This window comes from Phoenix dactylifera, chromosome 11 (genome assembly GCF_009389715.1).
Source record: "Phoenix dactylifera cultivar Barhee BC4 chromosome 11, palm_55x_up_171113_PBpolish2nd_filt_p, whole genome shotgun sequence".
Classification (NCBI taxonomy): domain Eukaryota; kingdom Viridiplantae; phylum Streptophyta; class Magnoliopsida; order Arecales; family Arecaceae; genus Phoenix; species Phoenix dactylifera.
The window spans coordinates 15,098,986-15,117,684 of record NC_052402.1 but is presented as its reverse complement, the minus strand read 5'-3'; the positions used below and the strand labels follow the sequence as shown (position 1 = coordinate 15,117,684).

Below are 18,699 nucleotides of genomic sequence, written 5' to 3'. Positions count from 1 at the left end.
GCCGGCTTTATAAAATGATAATTTACAAGAATTAATGGTTGGATCATGACTCATGAGGGATGCATACGTCATAATGGCAACTTAGATTGTGATAATGATAATAAGCACGTGTCGAACTCGTTGCTGTTCCCCTGGAAATTTATATGAATAAATACGAGGATATGATGCTGTTACTAATCTCTGTAGTTAGAAGCCTAGTTGAATCTTTAAATAGCATGGATGGGGAGAAATGGGAGCTCAATAATGGTGATACTACTGACAGGGGAAAAGAATGTATCCTCAGTGATTACTAGCACAGAATTTTGGGATAATTAGAGTTGGATGGGCCTCACTACGAGGAGCATGTCCTATTAATTCATTCCATGCCTGTCGGAAACACAATTCTAATTCTAATGATTTAAAACGTTTCCTAACCTGACTTAGACATAAAGTAAGACCCATAAACACCAATCTTTCCTTGTAACAAAAAAAAAAACACTAAAATAAGACTAGAAAACTGACAGGAAAAAATAACCCCATAATCAAATATCAGATACTGAGGTTACTTTTCTTCGTACTGAAAGTGACAAGAAATAATTGAAAATAAATAAATCAATTGTACCTAAACTTGGACTATGAGTTGGCTTGCTTTCCTCTTTAGCAGATGCTGTTTCTATATCAAGGCTGAAAATGTAGTTGAAATAGGTAGAAAAGCAAGATTCATCATCTGAATAAGCAAGCATGTTACACTGTGAACTGTTAGCTGTTAGCTGTCAAAACATTGGATATTATCATTATTATGAACCAAGTGATGTAATCTGTGATACTGATCTTACAAATTCTTCAAATAACAATTCCTGTTAGAAGAATTTTAAGTGAAAGCCGCCGAAAAAAAAATTCATGTTTGTGATCACATATAATTATACAATTATATAAATTGTACTGCAATAAGTTAAAAAAATAACAGTGAAGATATAAGAACATGCCATTCTTTATAAAATAAAATGCCGTGTTTGGAGCCAAAATGGACATCCGATTTTCTGAAAAAAATTGTCAACAGAATGAATTAGGAAATGTCACTTCATAGCCATCGTACTAATAAATGTCATTGCCGATAATATATATAACAGCCGTAATTTTTAAAAAACTGTTTTATCTGATGTCCTAAATTGTTACTACTGCTGTTATTTTATAACACAGCATGGATGGGACTCAGAGCTCGAGCGGCTTCACCTCCTAAACTTGTTAAGCCCCATGCATTCTTCCATGCAGAACTGTTCCATGTCTCCCTTTCAGTAAATTTCTGGGTTTTTACCCTTTATGTCTTTCTTCCCGCTCCCCTCTCTCCCAACTTATCTTTAGCATTTCCCTTGCCCAACTTTTAGTTTCTGTTGCTTCTTTCATTCTCTTAATGAAATCAATCAGGCTTGCCTGATCTTTTCTCAAAAAATAACGGAAAACAAATGACCACATACACCATCCAATTGTTGATATCGACAAGATCAACAACTAAGAATTAACATCCTAATTATAGCACACCTGATAAGATTACAAAACATGAGACATTGGACAATCCGAGGATGAGAAATGGATCAAACAGCACTTGCGTTAAGACTAATATCAAAGTCTAATCTAGTTGATTCACAGTTCTCTTTCTTGGAATATGCCGTGGTGAACAGAACTGACATCTCAGACCAAGCAAAGGCCGCTGTCAGGATGTCATTAAGCAAGCAATTTGTTTGGCTTTGGGGCTGAACTTCCAAACAGCAGACACTATAAAACTTCTGCAGTTAACTGCATGATAGCATATATAGATTCTACTAATGGTGTTCAGAGCTTTACGATGTCAAGGATTCATGTGTAAAAAGGTCACTGGAAAATCAAATAATACTCACATCTGAACATAATGCAACATAAAATATCAGCTGATGAAGTTGGGCCTAAGTATGCTCCCAATGAAACATAACCATAGGAACAACAATAAACATATTGCCAGCATCAACATCAACACTAGCAGAAAGCATCACAAGATGGAACCCAAATTATTTCTAGTCCTTTCCGAAATCAGCACTGTAGTGAGCGCTTGACTCCAGCTTCTTTGCCTCGTTCAATTTCCTAACAGCCTGATAACGGTAGTCAAAGTAAACAAGCATCAGGTCCCAAAAGTACAAAAATAATCCAAGTCATCATAGCTCTTCACAGCGTCAAAGGAGGGAAGCAACAAACAGAAGTTTCCATTCAACCAATATAGAAAAAGAATTGCTTTCAATTATAAAGAACCATGTTAAATTTTCATGGTCACACTATCAATACTAAATGCTTGGACATGTCCACTAAGAGAGGACTAATATTATATCAGACCGAAGTCACTCTAGGACCGTTTGCTTGAAGCCCTGAATCACTGTCAGGACAACCCATACTTAGACGGATACCATAGGCCATATTAGGGTACAACTCATTGGAGTTGCTGTCCAGAATGACCTTGAGAACACCTGCCTGATGATCCTAATATTAAAAATAACTGCTACGGATGGTCAATCAAAAATGATGCCGAAGTCCATGTTCATCAAGAAGAACTTCAACATAAATTATTCAATCTTGCGTATAGCTGAATCAAGTAAAAAATTTACTAGCACAAGATGAGGACTTCAGGTGTGGCCATATAGGGCATGGGTCAAGATAGAATTACCTAATGGATTTTGAGTGATCTTTTACTAGTAAATCTGACAGTCGAAGTATTCCACCATAATGACAAAAAGCATTTGCGAAAGGCATGAAGGTATAATAGCTTCAGGCTTGGCAAACTTAGGCAGGATTCTAGAACAAGCTATACACATTTCAGGCAGAGAAGTGGGGAAACATAAACACATAAGGATAGATGACACACCAAGCAAGAGGTTGATTATCACTTTAAGATAGATGATACGATCAGTATCCTTATAAAGCACAGTGCCAAAATATAACATTTTTATAGATTAAGTTACCTTCATAAAATCTTCATGAATAACATAATCTCGTTCCGCGCGGATTGCTGACATACCAGCTTCTGTGCAGACATTCCGAAGATCAGCTCCATTGAAGCCCTAAAAAATAGGATGTTTTTTTTCACTCCTTTAGCAAAAAAAAATGGATGGATGAAAAGGAAAATAAAGCAATGGAAATGACCATGTTCATAAGTAACAGTACATCACGAACTCACTTCAGCAAGTTTAACAACTGCCTCATAGTCTATCTCGCCATGTTTGGCTATACCAGCAGCATGAATTTTAAGAATTTCCATCCTTGACTGTTCATTTGGTAATGGGATTTCAATCTTCCTGTCTAATCGACCAGGACGAAGAAGTGCTGGATCCAGAACATCTGGTCGATTTGTCGCCATTATCATCTTAACCTAATAATTGTGGAAAAAAGGATGCTATTCAACAAGCATTATCATACATAATATGAATCACTTGATATTAGAAAAAAATAAAACAATTTTTTGTTTCACTTCTTGCAAAACATAGGCAGTACTATGGCATATATTAGAAAGGGCATCCATCTGATAGAGAGATATCTTGTGACTTCAAATGCTCGATCAAAAATCTTCAATTGATCAAATGTGTTCAAGCTATCATTGATCAATCAAAAAGAAAAAAGGTAATGTCCAAAAAAAATACCAAATCGTCAAATTTCCCCCACCTTTGGATGATTTTCAGACACATCAAAACAGATATAAAGATAAATTGATTTCCTCACCGGACATAGAAGATTTCTGCACCTGCGTACCATCTGAGACCCAGTCCAAAGCTAATGTTGAACCATATCAAAACAAACCAATGAGCCTAAAAAGGTCTAAATAAAAACCTATCGCTCTAGGACCCACTTGGGATCAGTAGGAATTGGACAAAGTTGAAAAAACTTGCCAGAAGAAAAATAAGTCCAAACAATGGAGTTATGGTCATGCACATTGGAATCCTAATAGAGCCAACCTTCACAACAACTCACATACTTGGTAATCCATAACCAAATCTCATAAGCCAACCCATTGGATGTCGACGATAGAGTCAATGTACACAAACACGTCAGATGATTTTTTTTCTCACTTAACAAGACTGATGACACAATGATTATGAACAATCTAAATACCACTAAGGTGTAAAAAAGCTGATGCGAGGACTTGAAGCTTATGGCAGGTAGTTACTGCTTATGGAGTGCCACACATGCATGAGGTATAGAAGAACCTAATTAGGGGATTCCACTTTAAAAGATTAGGCTTTCATTTGGTTTCAAATCTAATAAAGTTGTAGTAACAAAACACAGAAATTTCATTATTTGTTAATGGTTTGTCTAAATCATATTTTTACATATATTTATTCAAGTAGTAGTACTAGTTATGGTGACATGATAGGTTAAACATGCAACATATTGTGAAAAGATCGCTCACTACAAAATTAATCCCAATGTGCACCTGTAAGAAGATTCAGAAATGGTAAAAGAGGTGTACAATCTCAGGAAATCAAGGAAATCTTTAAAGAATTAATAAGGGATTCAGTTTTTTAGAGATATCTACTATGACATTTATGGGATGAATGGGTTGATTATTTGGGATGGGAAGCAGTACTCTATGACTTTGATAGATGAGAAAACTATGTAATAATTAGATCTACTTAATGAAAACTAACAACACCTTACATAGGTTCCCACCTAACAAAAAGGCAGTTAATTTTTTTGGTAACTATAGTGTACAGATTTTCACAGGAGAATTATCTCGAAAATGAGACAATCTTAGGCTGATGTCCCTGATCTATTGTATAATTTGTACACACCCCAAAAAAGAGTTATTGAGAACAAGAAAGAAACCCAAAGGACTTGCGTGTTGCCATGTTAGGAAGTCCTAATCCTGAATCTATTACCTAGGGCATGATGACTATTTCGGAACATGGTTCTAAATACTGCAGGACAAGGTCGTCCCAATTTTTCCGCGGAACGGAATGCCTCATGTCTCCCAACAGTCGGGATGGTGGACCTTCTATCCCCTCCTGATCCATTTCCCAACTTGTCTAGTCACAACACTAGGACTGGCGCCCTTGTAATGCCCCATGCTTTCGTTATTAAGAAAAACTAAAATTAATTATTTTGGGCTTAGTTACTGTTTGGATTGGGCTTGGTTTGGTTGTGTCAAAATCTCTTGTTGTTAGCAGTACTTTTCTAGTTAAGATATGATTAGAATTTATTTTCTTGAATACCAAATTACATTAAAATAAAATCCTAGTAGCGTTTAAATTGTTAGATTTATTAAGAGTCCAAGATTTTATAGAAAAAGAGGCTTTAACATGAAAGAGAGGTGATAATCCTTAATCAGCTAGGAATGAGTGCCTACGTGCCATGTCATATATTTGATTCATAATCATTTTATGATTAGTCAAAATATGCTTATTTGATGTATTTTGAATCCTAATATTGATGGTCTAATTGGATCTGTATTTATCACAGGAACATGATAACTTATAAAGTGGTTGCAAGCATAGCTTAGGTACGTTCCTAAAGAGGTCGGGTAGGTACAGGACTTGTAACTGAAGTTGTAGGGAGCTCAAGACTCTTGCGAGTTTCTATTAAATTCGGAGTTATTTCATTCTTTGACTTTGAGAGGACTATGGAGCATATACATTGGCTTATTATCTAGTACAACAAGGACATGAATCCTGGTGAGTATGACAATATATACATATAAAGCATTGCTTTGTCTCATGTCCTGAGCACTTGAGTGTGAGTGTCCATAGCATGGAGTTTGAGAGCGGCAAGGGAGTCCTGATCTTGAGTGCCTGGGTGTGTCCATAGCACAGAGTTCGATAGTGGTGAGGGAGTCCTGAGACTTGGCAAGAGTAAATGGTAAAAAGTTGAGACTTTTGTAGTTTCTCTTTAATATAATTTAATGACTAAATTTATTCTTTCTTGGTTCTTATTAAATACATTACCCAATTTTATGCATATAATATTCAATTTTTTAGATTTCTGCATAATGTAATTTCTGAAAAAATTATAAAATCTGTTTTAATTTTCTGAAAGCTTTGTCCTAATTTTAAAATTTATGAATATTAAATAATCTGAATATTAAATTTCCGTAGATTATATTTCAAGAACTTAATTTCTCTAAAACAAATTCTGCAAAACAAATTTCCCGAAAAACAAAATCTGTTTTGGATTTCTGCAATATAATTTTCTGATCATTTGGTTCTAGTTTTTAAATCTGTAGAATAGAATTATGTTATGAAAATTCTGTATGCCATATTTCTATAACCAATTTTTTGTAAAAGAAAATTCTGCATATTAGTATCTGTAAAATAAGTTACAGCAAACTGAATATCTCATTATTATGTTTTATGTATTTTATTTCACTAAATTAATATATCTGAACTGGACATCCTGTACTTATGCAGTAAATTATAGCAAACTAAACTTCTGAACATTTAAGTTCTTTACATTATATTTCTGTGACTTGCAAATATAGAATTCTGGATTATAATTTTGGTGCAATAAATTTCAGCAAATTAAATTACTGAATAATGCATTTTTTATATTATATTCTCTAATTTGATTTCTACAAAATAAAATTTCTGTTTATTCATTTTCTGCTGATAATATGATTCAGCTCTTAAAATCTGGTAAATTATTTTGCTGAAATTCAGAATGTAAAATTATAGGGTTGGACTTTTAATCTAGTAGATCCTACAGCATATTATTTTGTATAAATAAATATACAAAAGAGTCAGTTTTGGGGTTTTATTATTATTGGCGCATTCAAAGTGGACCTAGAGGGGTATTGTGTGCGCTGTAAATGAGCTTAATTTTAGGGATGACTGAGCAGTCAAGAGAGATATCCTTTTGTTGATAATTCTTTTGACCTTTTTGGGGTAAATCCATCATTGATGGCTGTCTTTATTGTAATCTCACCTTTCTTTGATCATTAAAATCCCTACTTAATCCAATAAAAAAGGTAAGGGACAAAAATGAAGCTATTAAAGTCACAAGGGCTGATGTATTTTTGGTTTACGGATATAGAACAAGAAAAGGTAACAGATCATCTAGCCAATCCTGAGAAGAGTGTCTTTGACAGTTAGATTTTGCGAATGCTTCGCCTCTGATTATAGGCCAACATTGAACACTTTTACATGGCTAACCTTTGAGAACCCGTGCGGGCATGTATCTAGTCCCACATTGATTGTGCCTTGGGGATGTTAGCATCTTCCATTTAAGGTGGTGCACCCACTATCATAACTGTTGAACCAGCATCCAAAGAATACTCTATTTTTGCAAGCTTTACTTCCCTATTCCTACAGCTGCTCCTTGCACAGAATGAATATAATACTATTCATAAGCATTATATATCAAACATAAACACAAGCAGTAAAACACTTGTTATGATCAAAAACAATCTGCACATAAATCCTACCATCAATGATGAAATTACCACTGTTAATGCAAATACCAATTTTCTTTCTACTTTTTTAAGTACTAGTTCTAGCAATAAATGCTATGACTAAAGGAAAGAAGCAAATATTACCATATAATTGAGCATATAAAAGCTATAAGAAAAAAAGACTGTGCAGTGATCTTCAGAGGCATGGGTGTCCTTGCCAATTTACACGAACTGTTCCTAGAAATTACTTGGAAAAGAAAAAAAGAAATCAACCATTCATCATCACCAAAACCAGAACATAAGCATAACTTTTATAGTTCTATTACTTATGTTTCGCATGAATGCCATGCCTTCACATATATTACTCAGAAATCAGTAGACAAAAAATAAGCATAGTCAGCTGTTTGATAAATATTTTCCTGTATTATGTATATAGCTGCGAAGATAAGAAAAAAAACACGTCTAGATAATATTGGATCAAAGAAGAATTTAGCACAGTAGAAACTATATCAGCTAACCCATATTTTAGCCTTCTCAATATTGCCATCTGTAACTACCTCATAATCAATCACTATTTTAAGAAGACAACACCCTGATAAATACTCTGAGGTAGCAACAATTTCAAACTAAGTTTAGGGGAAAGAAACTCACCTTCCCAAGCTGATCAAACCCATCAAGTTGGTTGAGCAGTTCCATTAGTGTTCGCTGGATCTCACGATCGGCACTGGTCCCTTCACTAAATCGACGCCCACCAATGGCATCGATTTCATCCATGAAAATTATGCAAGGCTATAGAAGAGAGGCCCAACCATTTACATGAGACAAACCATTTAGGAGATAAAAAGTAAAATTTGAGAACTAGCCATAGCATATTGAGTGTATCAAATGCTTTTATAAAAAGGGATGCTGAGATAATGTCAATTTAACAAGAAAAAACCCAAGAAAAAAATTCCCAGGATCTCTGAGTCCTTACTTGATGATCGCGAGCATAACCAAACATTTCTCGGATTAATCTTGCACTTTCACCTATATATTTGTCGATTATAGCACTTGATACAACCTAGACAGATAAATATAAAAAAATTAAAACACATATAAAAGGGCTGGGTCAGGTTATTTAAGATAACACTAACCTTGAGAAAGTTGGCATCAATGTTACTAGCAATCGCTCTTGCAAGTAATGTCTTCCCTGTTCCAGGAGGGCCATACAGAAGGACACCCTGCAATCAAAAAATCAATTCCCCACCAACTCATAAGACACAATGAATTATACTGTTTAAACCTCAATTTACTCAAAAGATAGATTTTGCTGGAAAGACTGCTTAAAATTCTTTGTAGTAATTATAAAAGAACAATTCTAACTCATCATAGAGTTATACATTAAAGAATCCAACAATGAGCTCGTAACTACCTTTGGGGGTTTAATTCCCACTCTGAGGAAGAGCTCAGGATTCATGAGTGGGAGCTCAATGGATTCTCTGAGTTCCCTGATCTGGTCAGATAACCCACCAACAGCAGAGTAGCTAACATTGCCAGGATCTTCATGAAGCATGTTGTACACAACCGGATCAACCTGGAACCCAAGATAGAACATTGGCAATTAAATTCTCAGCATTTGTTTTTACATAATTCAGGAAATTAAAGAATAGAATGGAGCCCATTAAATATATATGTTAGATCAGTGCCCCTCCATGCAACAATACACAATGACCATTCAGTACCTCTCGTGGTAGTGCTCGCATGATGGTGAGGGTTGTCATGTCAAGAACCACACGAGTTCCAGCTGTCAGCTTCTCTTTGTCCACCTTACTGCGGCAACCAACAACATACCTTGGCCCACTACTTGCTTTAACAATTACTGGTGTAAAAATAAGTTATCTGTTAAATAGCTGGTACTTCACAATTTCAATCTCCAAGTAAAGAGAATTTTAGACAGCAAGATAAAACCTTGATGGAAGCCAAACCATTAGGTGCTAGGGGAAAAAAGATATGCAAGTGAAAGTAGCAAGGTATATTAAAGAATGGAACTTGGAGCTTCGGTAAATTAATATATAAAGCTACTTGATCACTCTACTACTTTTCCAACTGGACAGATTTTTGTTTAAAGTCTAACAACTGCAAAAATTTTCTTTTTTAAAGCTTCCTTAAGTCATCATAAGTTTGCCATCACAAGCAACATAAAACTACAAACCTTAAAGAGAACTAGCTAGCGTCTTAATGAGTTGAATGTCCATCACCACCAAATTTAACCATTACAATGCAAAAATCAGTGGCTGGAAACTGAATGTTCACACAAATCCAAGGTATTAACTTTTCTGCAAACCACTGCATATGCCTTCTGCCAGAGTCTTCAAAGGCGGATATTAATCGGCTTAGTAGGAATATTCAACCAAAGTGGTTCTTGGCATCAAGCACATGCAAAACTGGCACACTGATTGCATTATTTGATCAGAGTGAGAAGCAAATGTTATATCCATCGAATAAGTTAAGTGCAATAAACTACAATCTGTGAGGAGACAATTATCACAACCTGTATTAAGTGTTCTATCACCATAGAGTAGTGTAATTTGATTTGATATCAGCAGTCATAACGCCATGTGGACTCAGATATAGTCCTAAATTTTCTGATAAATCAGAGCATCTTACTGCTGTTAAATGGATTAATAAAAGCAAAGTATCCTATGATCTATTGCAGTAGTTAAAGCATTATCATTGGAACACCTGTTGCCCTGATCCTTAGAGAATAGAAATGGGAATGAGAAGAACCACAGGAACTAGATTTGACGGAGGACATCTAATATATTAATTTCAAACAGGTTCAAGGAACCAGACTGGGGGTACAGCCAAGACACTGGTTCGACTTCATATCTTAGCCCCCTTTATCCCAAGTCCTAACTAAATCAAACATCAGTTAGCAAATGGCCAATGGTAAATGAATTCATAGAACAACCAAAACAGAAAGAAACATCTCCATGGTTACAAAAGAGTGCAGTTCACTTACGGCGCTCATTGTCAAGTGGCCGAAGAACCTCTCCTATAATTTGCCCTACACTTTGGAGGGACTTCAGATCATCTTCAGTTTTGGCAAACTCCTTCTTTGAAGCCCTCAGGTTCTCCCTCACTGCATTTCCAGTTTCCACCACATCATTTATAGTCACAAAAAATCAAGATAAAAAGAATTTATTAGTTATTTCAGACCATGAACCAGTCGGCAATACAAAACAAGAAAAGCGAAATAGAACTAATTCAATATCAGCAATAATTACTCAAAGTATCAGAAAAAAAAGAATTACATAAACTTGCATGATAAAATTATGGTATAAAAAATCTTTTTTGAGAAGAAATGAGGATGTAAGACCATCAATTTATTAATTATAATGAGAGATAAGAAATAGATTACATGGCAGTTAGTTACACATATTAAACCTTCTGTGTAACTATCCATTTTCATCCCAATACAAAGAGACCCCCAAGACTTGAAGGGCCTCAAAGTGGCATCAAGGACTGCATTAAGAGAAGAGTGTTTATTGTGGAAGGCTCTAGCATTGCATTGAATATATAGCTGCCAACAAACAGCTAAGATTGCTGGTCCCATCAATTCCTCTTCGATTGACAAACTCTCTTTCTTCTCCAACGAGTCCAAGCTCACAGCATAGTAGAGGGACAACCACTGACTTGAAGGCAAGCTTTCAGGGTGTGCCAAATCCTCTTGGCAAAGGAGTAGTGCAAGAATAGATGGTCAACACATTCAGCATTAGGACAACACATGCTCAACTTTGGTCCACCAACCAACCTTTCCTAGCCAGCAGCTCCTTGGTGTGGAGTCTGTTATGCATGGCAAGCCACATGAAGATTCTAGCACTTTCCAGAACAGCCAATCACCATAGTGCATTGTAGTAAGAACCATGCAAGCTTCCTGTGTTGATAAATGAGGCTAAGGAGAAGCATTTGTCTCTTGTCATTTTCCATATAGGCTTGTCCTTAGTTCTAGAAGGGCTGATAGTTGAAAGCAATTCAAGCAACTCCTAAGTTATTGATCTTCATTGAAATTCAGAGGCCTAGGAACATTAACACGCCATTTTACCTCCCTGATCTTCATGGAGATGCTACTGACACATTGCTTTTGGTAACTGAAGCATAGAGGCTTGGAAGTATTACCCAGCCATTCATCCTCCCAAAAGCACACCTCTCCAAGGCAAGAGGTTGGCCAGAAAGATATAAGGTTGTTGTTGCTATCCTTCCCTATTGCTGAGGAACCTGTGTCCTTCAAGGGCTTCTGAGGCCTAGCTTTCTTCTTGAGTAGTAAACTGAGCTCACCAACTTGCACCAAGTAGCTTCCTCCCTAGTTAAATACTACCATGCCCAACTAGAAAGCAAAGCCGAGTTTAGGTCCTCAACATTTTGATACCTAAAGCTCCATCCTCTTTAGATTTGCAAACACTCCTCCAATTCAATAAGCAGTTGAATCCAATGGCAAGTTATTTGCCCTTCCAGAAGAATGTCATTTTTCTCTTATATATTCCGTTGCTAAACCATCTTGGAGCTTATAAAAGATTAGCATAGTACAACCAAAAATTTTAGGCAAACTAACATAGTTTCTTTGGCTTCTACATAGCTTCACAGTTTGCACCACCTTATCGAAGGCTTTACAAGCAAAAAATAAAATGATGCTTCATCTAGCTTGTCTTAAATAAAAATAAAATTTAAAGTTCTCCAACTCGGTTTGAATAAGCTGGAACCTTGCCTCTTTGACCAGCAAGGACTTGGCAGATATTACATTTTCTGTTCTATCATTCTTTGTCAGGCCAAATTCCTATTGATACTATCAGCTCCACCTGTAAAATGTTTTAATATTTGTACTGAACTTGCATTCTAATGAGCACCAAGATAATCTCTACATGTAATGAACATCATTGGGTGGTTTGCCACCTCTAGGCAAGAAGGATGAAGTGCTGGGGGCAGGCGCAAATCCTTTTCGATAACAAAATAAAATTAAAATTTTACATTATTTAATTACTGTGCTTTCAGCTAACATAACAACCATGGCCCAAAACCAATATTCACCATTATAATGCTGTAACAGACTATTATTTGCTAAAAAATTGAAACCTATTCAAATTATTCAATTATTAAGTTGAAACCGTCACTATTAACCTTTATAATAGAAAACAATAAGTAATTATAGCAAAATTAATAGCAGTCTTCATTTATTGGTAGTTGCTAAAAGCAAGGTAGCAAAATACCATGTTTTTAATAAATAATAAGATTTTAAACACATTTATATAGTAGACTAAAATTGAAAATTATACCATATATGGCAAAATGATCTCATATGATGCTTTATATTGGTTGTAGTGTAAGTACAGATCCCATTATGTCATTTGGTCATTACAGATCATTTAAGTGTAATCAACCAACTACTCCTAGGTGCTTGATCTGACACCAACTTTACAAAATAGAAGTGCTTTGATTCCTCATGAGTTAGCTCAGGTGAATTCTCACTCTTTTATGTCGTCTCAGTACCGAACCCCGTACCAGTGCCATACTAGTTTAGTGTTAGTACGGTACGGTGCAGAATTTTTTTGACGTACCGAGTATTCATACACCATCAGTACCGAACCGGTACGGTATGTCCTGTACTGGCCGGAATGACGTACCATACTTTTATCATGCAAGTGGCGCAACAAGCAAGTTTCTATCATGAATGCTTAGTTTGGAGGTTCAAATTTTAAAATATTAATTTAATCACTTCCTGATTCAAAATTTCTGATTTTAAAGGTAGAGATTTTATTGCAGAAGATGTTTTGGTTGCCAAAAAGGAAAATATCTAAAATGGAAAGTTATAAGCTGATAAAGAGGAGAAAATCATGACCTCAGAAAATTCTACTAAAAGTAGAATCTTTAAATTCCATGATTTAAGCAACGCTGGATAGACATAGATGTGAGAATCGGAATTGGACGCATCCAAATTCCTAACTCGATAAGAGAAAAAAGATGAGATAATGACAATATAATGGAAAAGAAATAATTTTGACAAAAATATGTACACATAGACACACACACACATATATATGTATTTTATAATATTGTATAAAAGAAATGCTAAATATATCATTTATTAAGGTCTTGCAATATACATTTTTCTTATTTAAACTCCCAAATTAGCGTAAGAATAAATAGAAGATGACATTTCATGAAGTTATTTTAGTACCAATATCATTCACTAACCTCTAAAAAGAAAAAAAGCCCCCACCCCCCCGGCCTCGCCCTCCACTTTGTTGTGATTGTAGTATGTTACAAGTCATTGTTCGAAGATCTCCCCCAATCTCTAACTGAAGAACCTGATAAGTATCTTAGTGTCTAATAATATCCAAGTCGCAATAGGTATCTAACATGGGTTCTTTAAGGTGGATGTGGTTGTCCATGTAACATAAGATGATAGAATTTAAAGGAAATTATGGATTTCTAAAACACAACCATATGCACAAAATTCTAAACCAATAAATGTTGTTTCCAAAACCACAAAATATTATGATTTTTATGTACATCTAAACACAGCCTAAGCCACAAACTGAAAATACAGTTAGTTGCAAGTGAGAGATTTGCTCAAATATAGTTTGAGTTGTAGAACTTAGTGTAATTTGTGACTCATTAGAGGTTAGCGAGGACTCATCCTCAACAGTTGCTTTAGGTAGTGTCAGATTTAGAAGTCTTATGGAATTAGTGAGATTTATGCAATACACCAGCTCTATTCTCACCCAATCGGGTCCTGTAACTTTAGGGATTAATGCAAAAGATGGTAAATATGGATCAAGAGAGGTTCTTGTCATATTTCTCTTCGATGCTTTTATAGTCAAAGAGGACCTTTCACCATCTATCCATCTGAATTCCAAGGAGAAATGCTGAAATAGGAAATAAGGAAGCCAATAATATGGAAATAGTTCTATCTTTCTTAAATATTAGGTTTCAACATAAGTATGGTGACAAACCCACTAAGACAGGGGAATGTCGAACAACGCTTGCAATCTCGCACATCGACCTCATATTATTCATGTGTCTACATGGCATTAGATATGGTATATACCTATATGTGCTCATGGTTTGTGAAACTAGACGGTACCCCTGTGTTGATATGGGTCGATGGAGCACATGATATGGGGTCAAGCCTGTACAATTCAGATGAGGTTTCTAACTTTGGTATCAATTAAGAATTTGACAACGTATCCAATGAGTCAAAACATATTCTTGATTTTTTTTATCCCGTGTATTTCTTTCTCAAAATTATACTAAAGACCAAGGTTTAAAGTACCAGAACCAATATCGACATTTATACCTTACTGAAATGATACATATTGATATAATACAGTGACATATTAGTATACGATATGCCTCTTGGTCTCAGAACAGCAAAATAGAGGTAAAACGATGTGTCCATACAATCGGATATGGCTAATATGGACTAGTACGACATTGATACTTGTATCCATGCTAAAAACATATGTCATAATAAACTTACAGCACATTTTTCAGGAGTTTTTCCTCCAATTTATCAAATGACATTTGTGAGCGCTTCAGTCCCCTTTTTATTTACTTTTATCTAATTCGCTCACTCTTTGATGCATGTTATCAAAATCCTTTTTCCTTCTTTTTTTTTGTCTTTGTCGTTATTCTGCATACCCAGCACGTGCTGCAATAATGAGACTCAAATTTCATCAAATCATCCTTCAATGAAATGGCATTTTGATAATAAACTTAAGCGTTCAGATTGCTAGGATATGTCTTTCTTTTCCACTTTATAGGGTTTTTTTCCATTTTTATATATAATGATCCTTTTTAATATGGTAAGCAACTCATCAAATTCACTGTTCAATTTTATCATATGATCAAGGAATCTTCATAAAAGTGATAATGTGACAATCTGACAAAATAAAAAAAAACACAATCAATTTTGACAAAACAACTTTAACTAGACAATTCCTTCCTCCTAATAAAAATGTTAGTTTTCTAGCCAAAGCAAGGAGACCTTATTTATGTAACATGGGCCCCATCATATCTTTTAGCATGCCCCAATAATAGTGAAAGCCACAAATATCAAGTAAGCATTAAGATAACCATGCAATTCGCTATCCAGCATATCAACCTTTCTATATGGATCCCAGCAAGAGAACCTCAATAGAATTTAATTTTAAAGTTCAAAATTGACATAAAACATATAAAAATGGACCACGCTTTGTCAAAATCATCCTCGGTTTTTCACAATCATCCTCCTAAGCATTTGCAACATAATGCAAATGCAAGATAGGAAAAAAAATTCTAATGACTTATGACATCTACTCATTCCAGAAAGTTTTGTTAGACACTTTGATTGCGATGAGAAACATAAAGAGAAACCGTTTTTCTATTCCCTTTATCCCTTACTATTGTAATACATCCTTGAAGATATTTGCAATTCATGGCTGTCATGCACTTTGCAGCATAACTCTTAAATGTCATATTCTTCAAAAAGCGTATCCCAGTGCATGAGGTTGCCACAATACGGTCTGGGGAGGGTCACTTTCAACCCATGGCATCCAGGTCGCAATAAAGCAACCTTACTGTTGCACCAAGACCCGCCCTCAAATATCATATTCTTCATCACATAAAATTCAAGGCCGCATTGCCATAGCTTTTATTTTATTGATCAACTTTATAGGAATACCTAGGTGTACCTCACCTAGGCAACCATCTATTCATTCACAGCCATCAAGAAGTTGACATTAGTGAAGGCCCTTAAAACTATTTTGGTTAATTGAAATTAAAAAATCCACCTTCAGTTTCAACTTTTCAATTAACACACAAGAACTAATACAATGACTGTCATTCGGCAAATTGATGTGCTAATTATCTCAATCACTAAGGAAACTTGATTGACAAAATGATTTTGCTTTGTAGTAATGCAAAACTTTGTATGAAGCATCTCTGAACCTTTCTCTGTAATAAGAAAGAGAAGAAAGAACAAAAGATAGAAAGAAGAGAAAAGAGACAACATCGTCAGCTTGACTTCACATCTAGGATGACAAACAATATGAATATAACATACAACTGTTAAAGTTCTATATCATTTTCTCTAGGTATGATCTATAATTCGCAATGAATCTTTATAGAGACCTAATTGAATCCTATAAAATTAATACAAAACACCAGCCAACAATCTAATAAAGTTCATATGGATAAGTCACTAAAAAAGAATATGATCAATGTTTCTATTAGTGTGGAACAATCCTATATTTGAAAAGGGTATAACCTCCTACAACAGTTCCAATCATTTTAGTGAACTATTTGCTTTTAGAAAGAGGACTAAATCTTCTTAACGAAATCATAGCGCCATCTTTCATCAGAATGTATATAAAGAAAAATGACATTTTTATTAAAAATTAAAGAAAAGGCAAAATGCTTTAGTCCTTACCTTACCCATTCCACCCTTGACCTTTTACACCACCATCCACATCATTTCCTTTGCCCTACTTAAATTCATAAATCCCAACTTAAGTCTTTCTATTAGGATTCTCCTATGCAAAGATATTCACCTCTTATCTCTGATAATGTTGTTGATATCATTAAAAATCAAGATTTTCCTTCACCTAACACAATTACTTTCCTTTTACTAACAGACCTTCTTTAATTGCATTTTTTAATTAAATATACTTCCATTTTTTACGGCATATATGCTTTCCTTACTTCCATTATCATCCGCTGCAATTTTAACATGATTGCAATTGGGCAAAGCGTTTCTTTGATATTCCTAGACGAAATAAATTGGAAACCTATAAACTTGGGTCCTTCAAAATATCAGACCAAATGTAACCGTATTTTCTGTCCACAAGAACATCAAACTAATGCCCGGCAACAACCACTCTATATGTATCAAAAAACCAGGAAAGAACCCTGTGTCCATACTTCCCAAACTTTTTTGGTTTATACCGAAACACCCTTGCTCCTACAAATTCCAAACAACCATCTCCATCTCTCATGCATAATTTTTCTTCATACCTTGCCTTTCAATAAAACCTACAACAAATCCAAGCCCCCATCCCATCACAAACAAGATCCCCCATCTCAACTTTCAATCCCTTCACGAATGAAAGATGCGGAGAGAAAAGACAACAAATGAAAACAACAGCCAAACCCTAAATTGAAATCCAAAATCCACATACCCATTTCTCGGGACCAAAAAAGAAAAGGGAAGGAAAGAAAGAAGAGAGCGGTGGATTGAAGAGCGTGATTGGAGAGAGGGAGGGAGAGGGGGCACCTGTACGAAGCCTGGAATCGAGCTCCTTGTGCTGGAGGAGCTTCTTCCGGTAGTCGTTGACGGCGCTCCGGCGTCGGGCGGCGTCCTCACCCTCGCTCATCTTCGATTAGATTCCGACGTCACGTCCGTCGGGGTTTTTAGGTTTCGGCCGGGCAGGAGACGCCCAATCGCACTGGTTTTTAAGTGCCAGCCAGTGGATCCGGTGTGCATATATAAGCCGCCCAACAGCCGTATCGTCGCACCCCGGGCTACTTCTGGGTTAAGCCATTTACAGGACGAAGCCGGGAGGCAGGCCCGTTACTTTCGGGTCCAATGCTGTAACGGCGAAAGTGGAGTTGGGCCGAATAGCTGGCTACTTAAGCACAACTCCATTTAAAATATTCAGACTTAAAGTTTAACTTGAGATCAATCAAATATTAATATCCAAACTTGATTTCAATACGATCACAAAAATAAAAAATAATAATATCTTACATCAACTTGACTCAGCTCAAATATTAATCAAGCTATACTGGAACTCGAATTCGAGCTTAAATTCGAATTTTGGTCATAATTAAAAACTATTAAAATAAAACATAATATAATATTCTATTTTAAAATATTAAATTTAATTTGACTAGGTTTGCAAGCTTTCTATTTTGTCTGATAATATTCGAGTCAAGTCAAACTTAGATCTAGGTAAACTCGAGCAGCACTGAGTTGCTTGGCTTGTTTTCACCCCTAATTGAGTGATGTAAAGTCTTTGGCCTAGGGCCAATGAGCTACTTGTACATGCACCTATATAATTGAACTAAGAAATTATTAACTTGGGCCTTTTTTCTTGATGATGTATTACATGATAGCATTCGTCCTTCATAGCATGAGTAGGCTAAATCCTACTCGTCACCATTTATTATCTTTTCATGTTCTCACCAAGTCCATTTTGAGATAATTTCTGCTTAAATCCTTGTTCCTTACTAAACTGTTTATTATGCATATGAAAATATGGTTTGCATGTTTTTCTTTGTGGCCGGCCGATCATCTATATGCATGC

The 18,699-nt window shown here is 35.5% G+C and overlaps 1 protein-coding gene across 1 annotated transcript; it reads right to left on the bottom strand.

The window, feature by feature from the left end:
- Positions 1–1,761: 1,761 nt before the first annotated feature.
- Positions 1,762–17,866, bottom strand: LOC103709302 (26S proteasome regulatory subunit S10B homolog B). Its single transcript, XM_008794586.3, has 10 exons — positions 17,667–17,866; positions 10,380–10,499; positions 9,100–9,236; positions 8,790–8,951; positions 8,512–8,598; positions 8,352–8,438; positions 8,030–8,167; positions 3,179–3,370; positions 2,964–3,062; positions 1,762–2,102 (listed from the first exon to the last, which is right to left on the bottom strand). Exons 1-10 carry the CDS (start codon positions 17,764–17,766, stop codon positions 2,028–2,030), a joined length of 1,197 nt encoding a protein of 398 aa, XP_008792808.1. The 5' UTR covers positions 17,767–17,866; the 3' UTR covers positions 1,762–2,027.
- Between the last annotated feature and the right edge of the window lie 833 nt (positions 17,867–18,699).

Coding starts and splice junctions, on each gene's coding strand:
- LOC103709302 (XM_008794586.3), bottom strand. CDS start 17,766: ATGAGCGAGGGTGAGGACGCCGCCCGACGCCGGAGCGCCGTCAACGAC. Junction 8,952..9,099: donor TGCGAGCACTACCACGAGAG/GTACTGAATGGT, acceptor CTTGGGTTCCAG/GTTGATCCGGTTGTGTACAA. Junction 8,599..8,789: donor TGGGAATTAAACCCCCAAAG/GTAGTTACGAGC, acceptor TTTTGATTGCAG/GGTGTCCTTCTGTATGGCCC.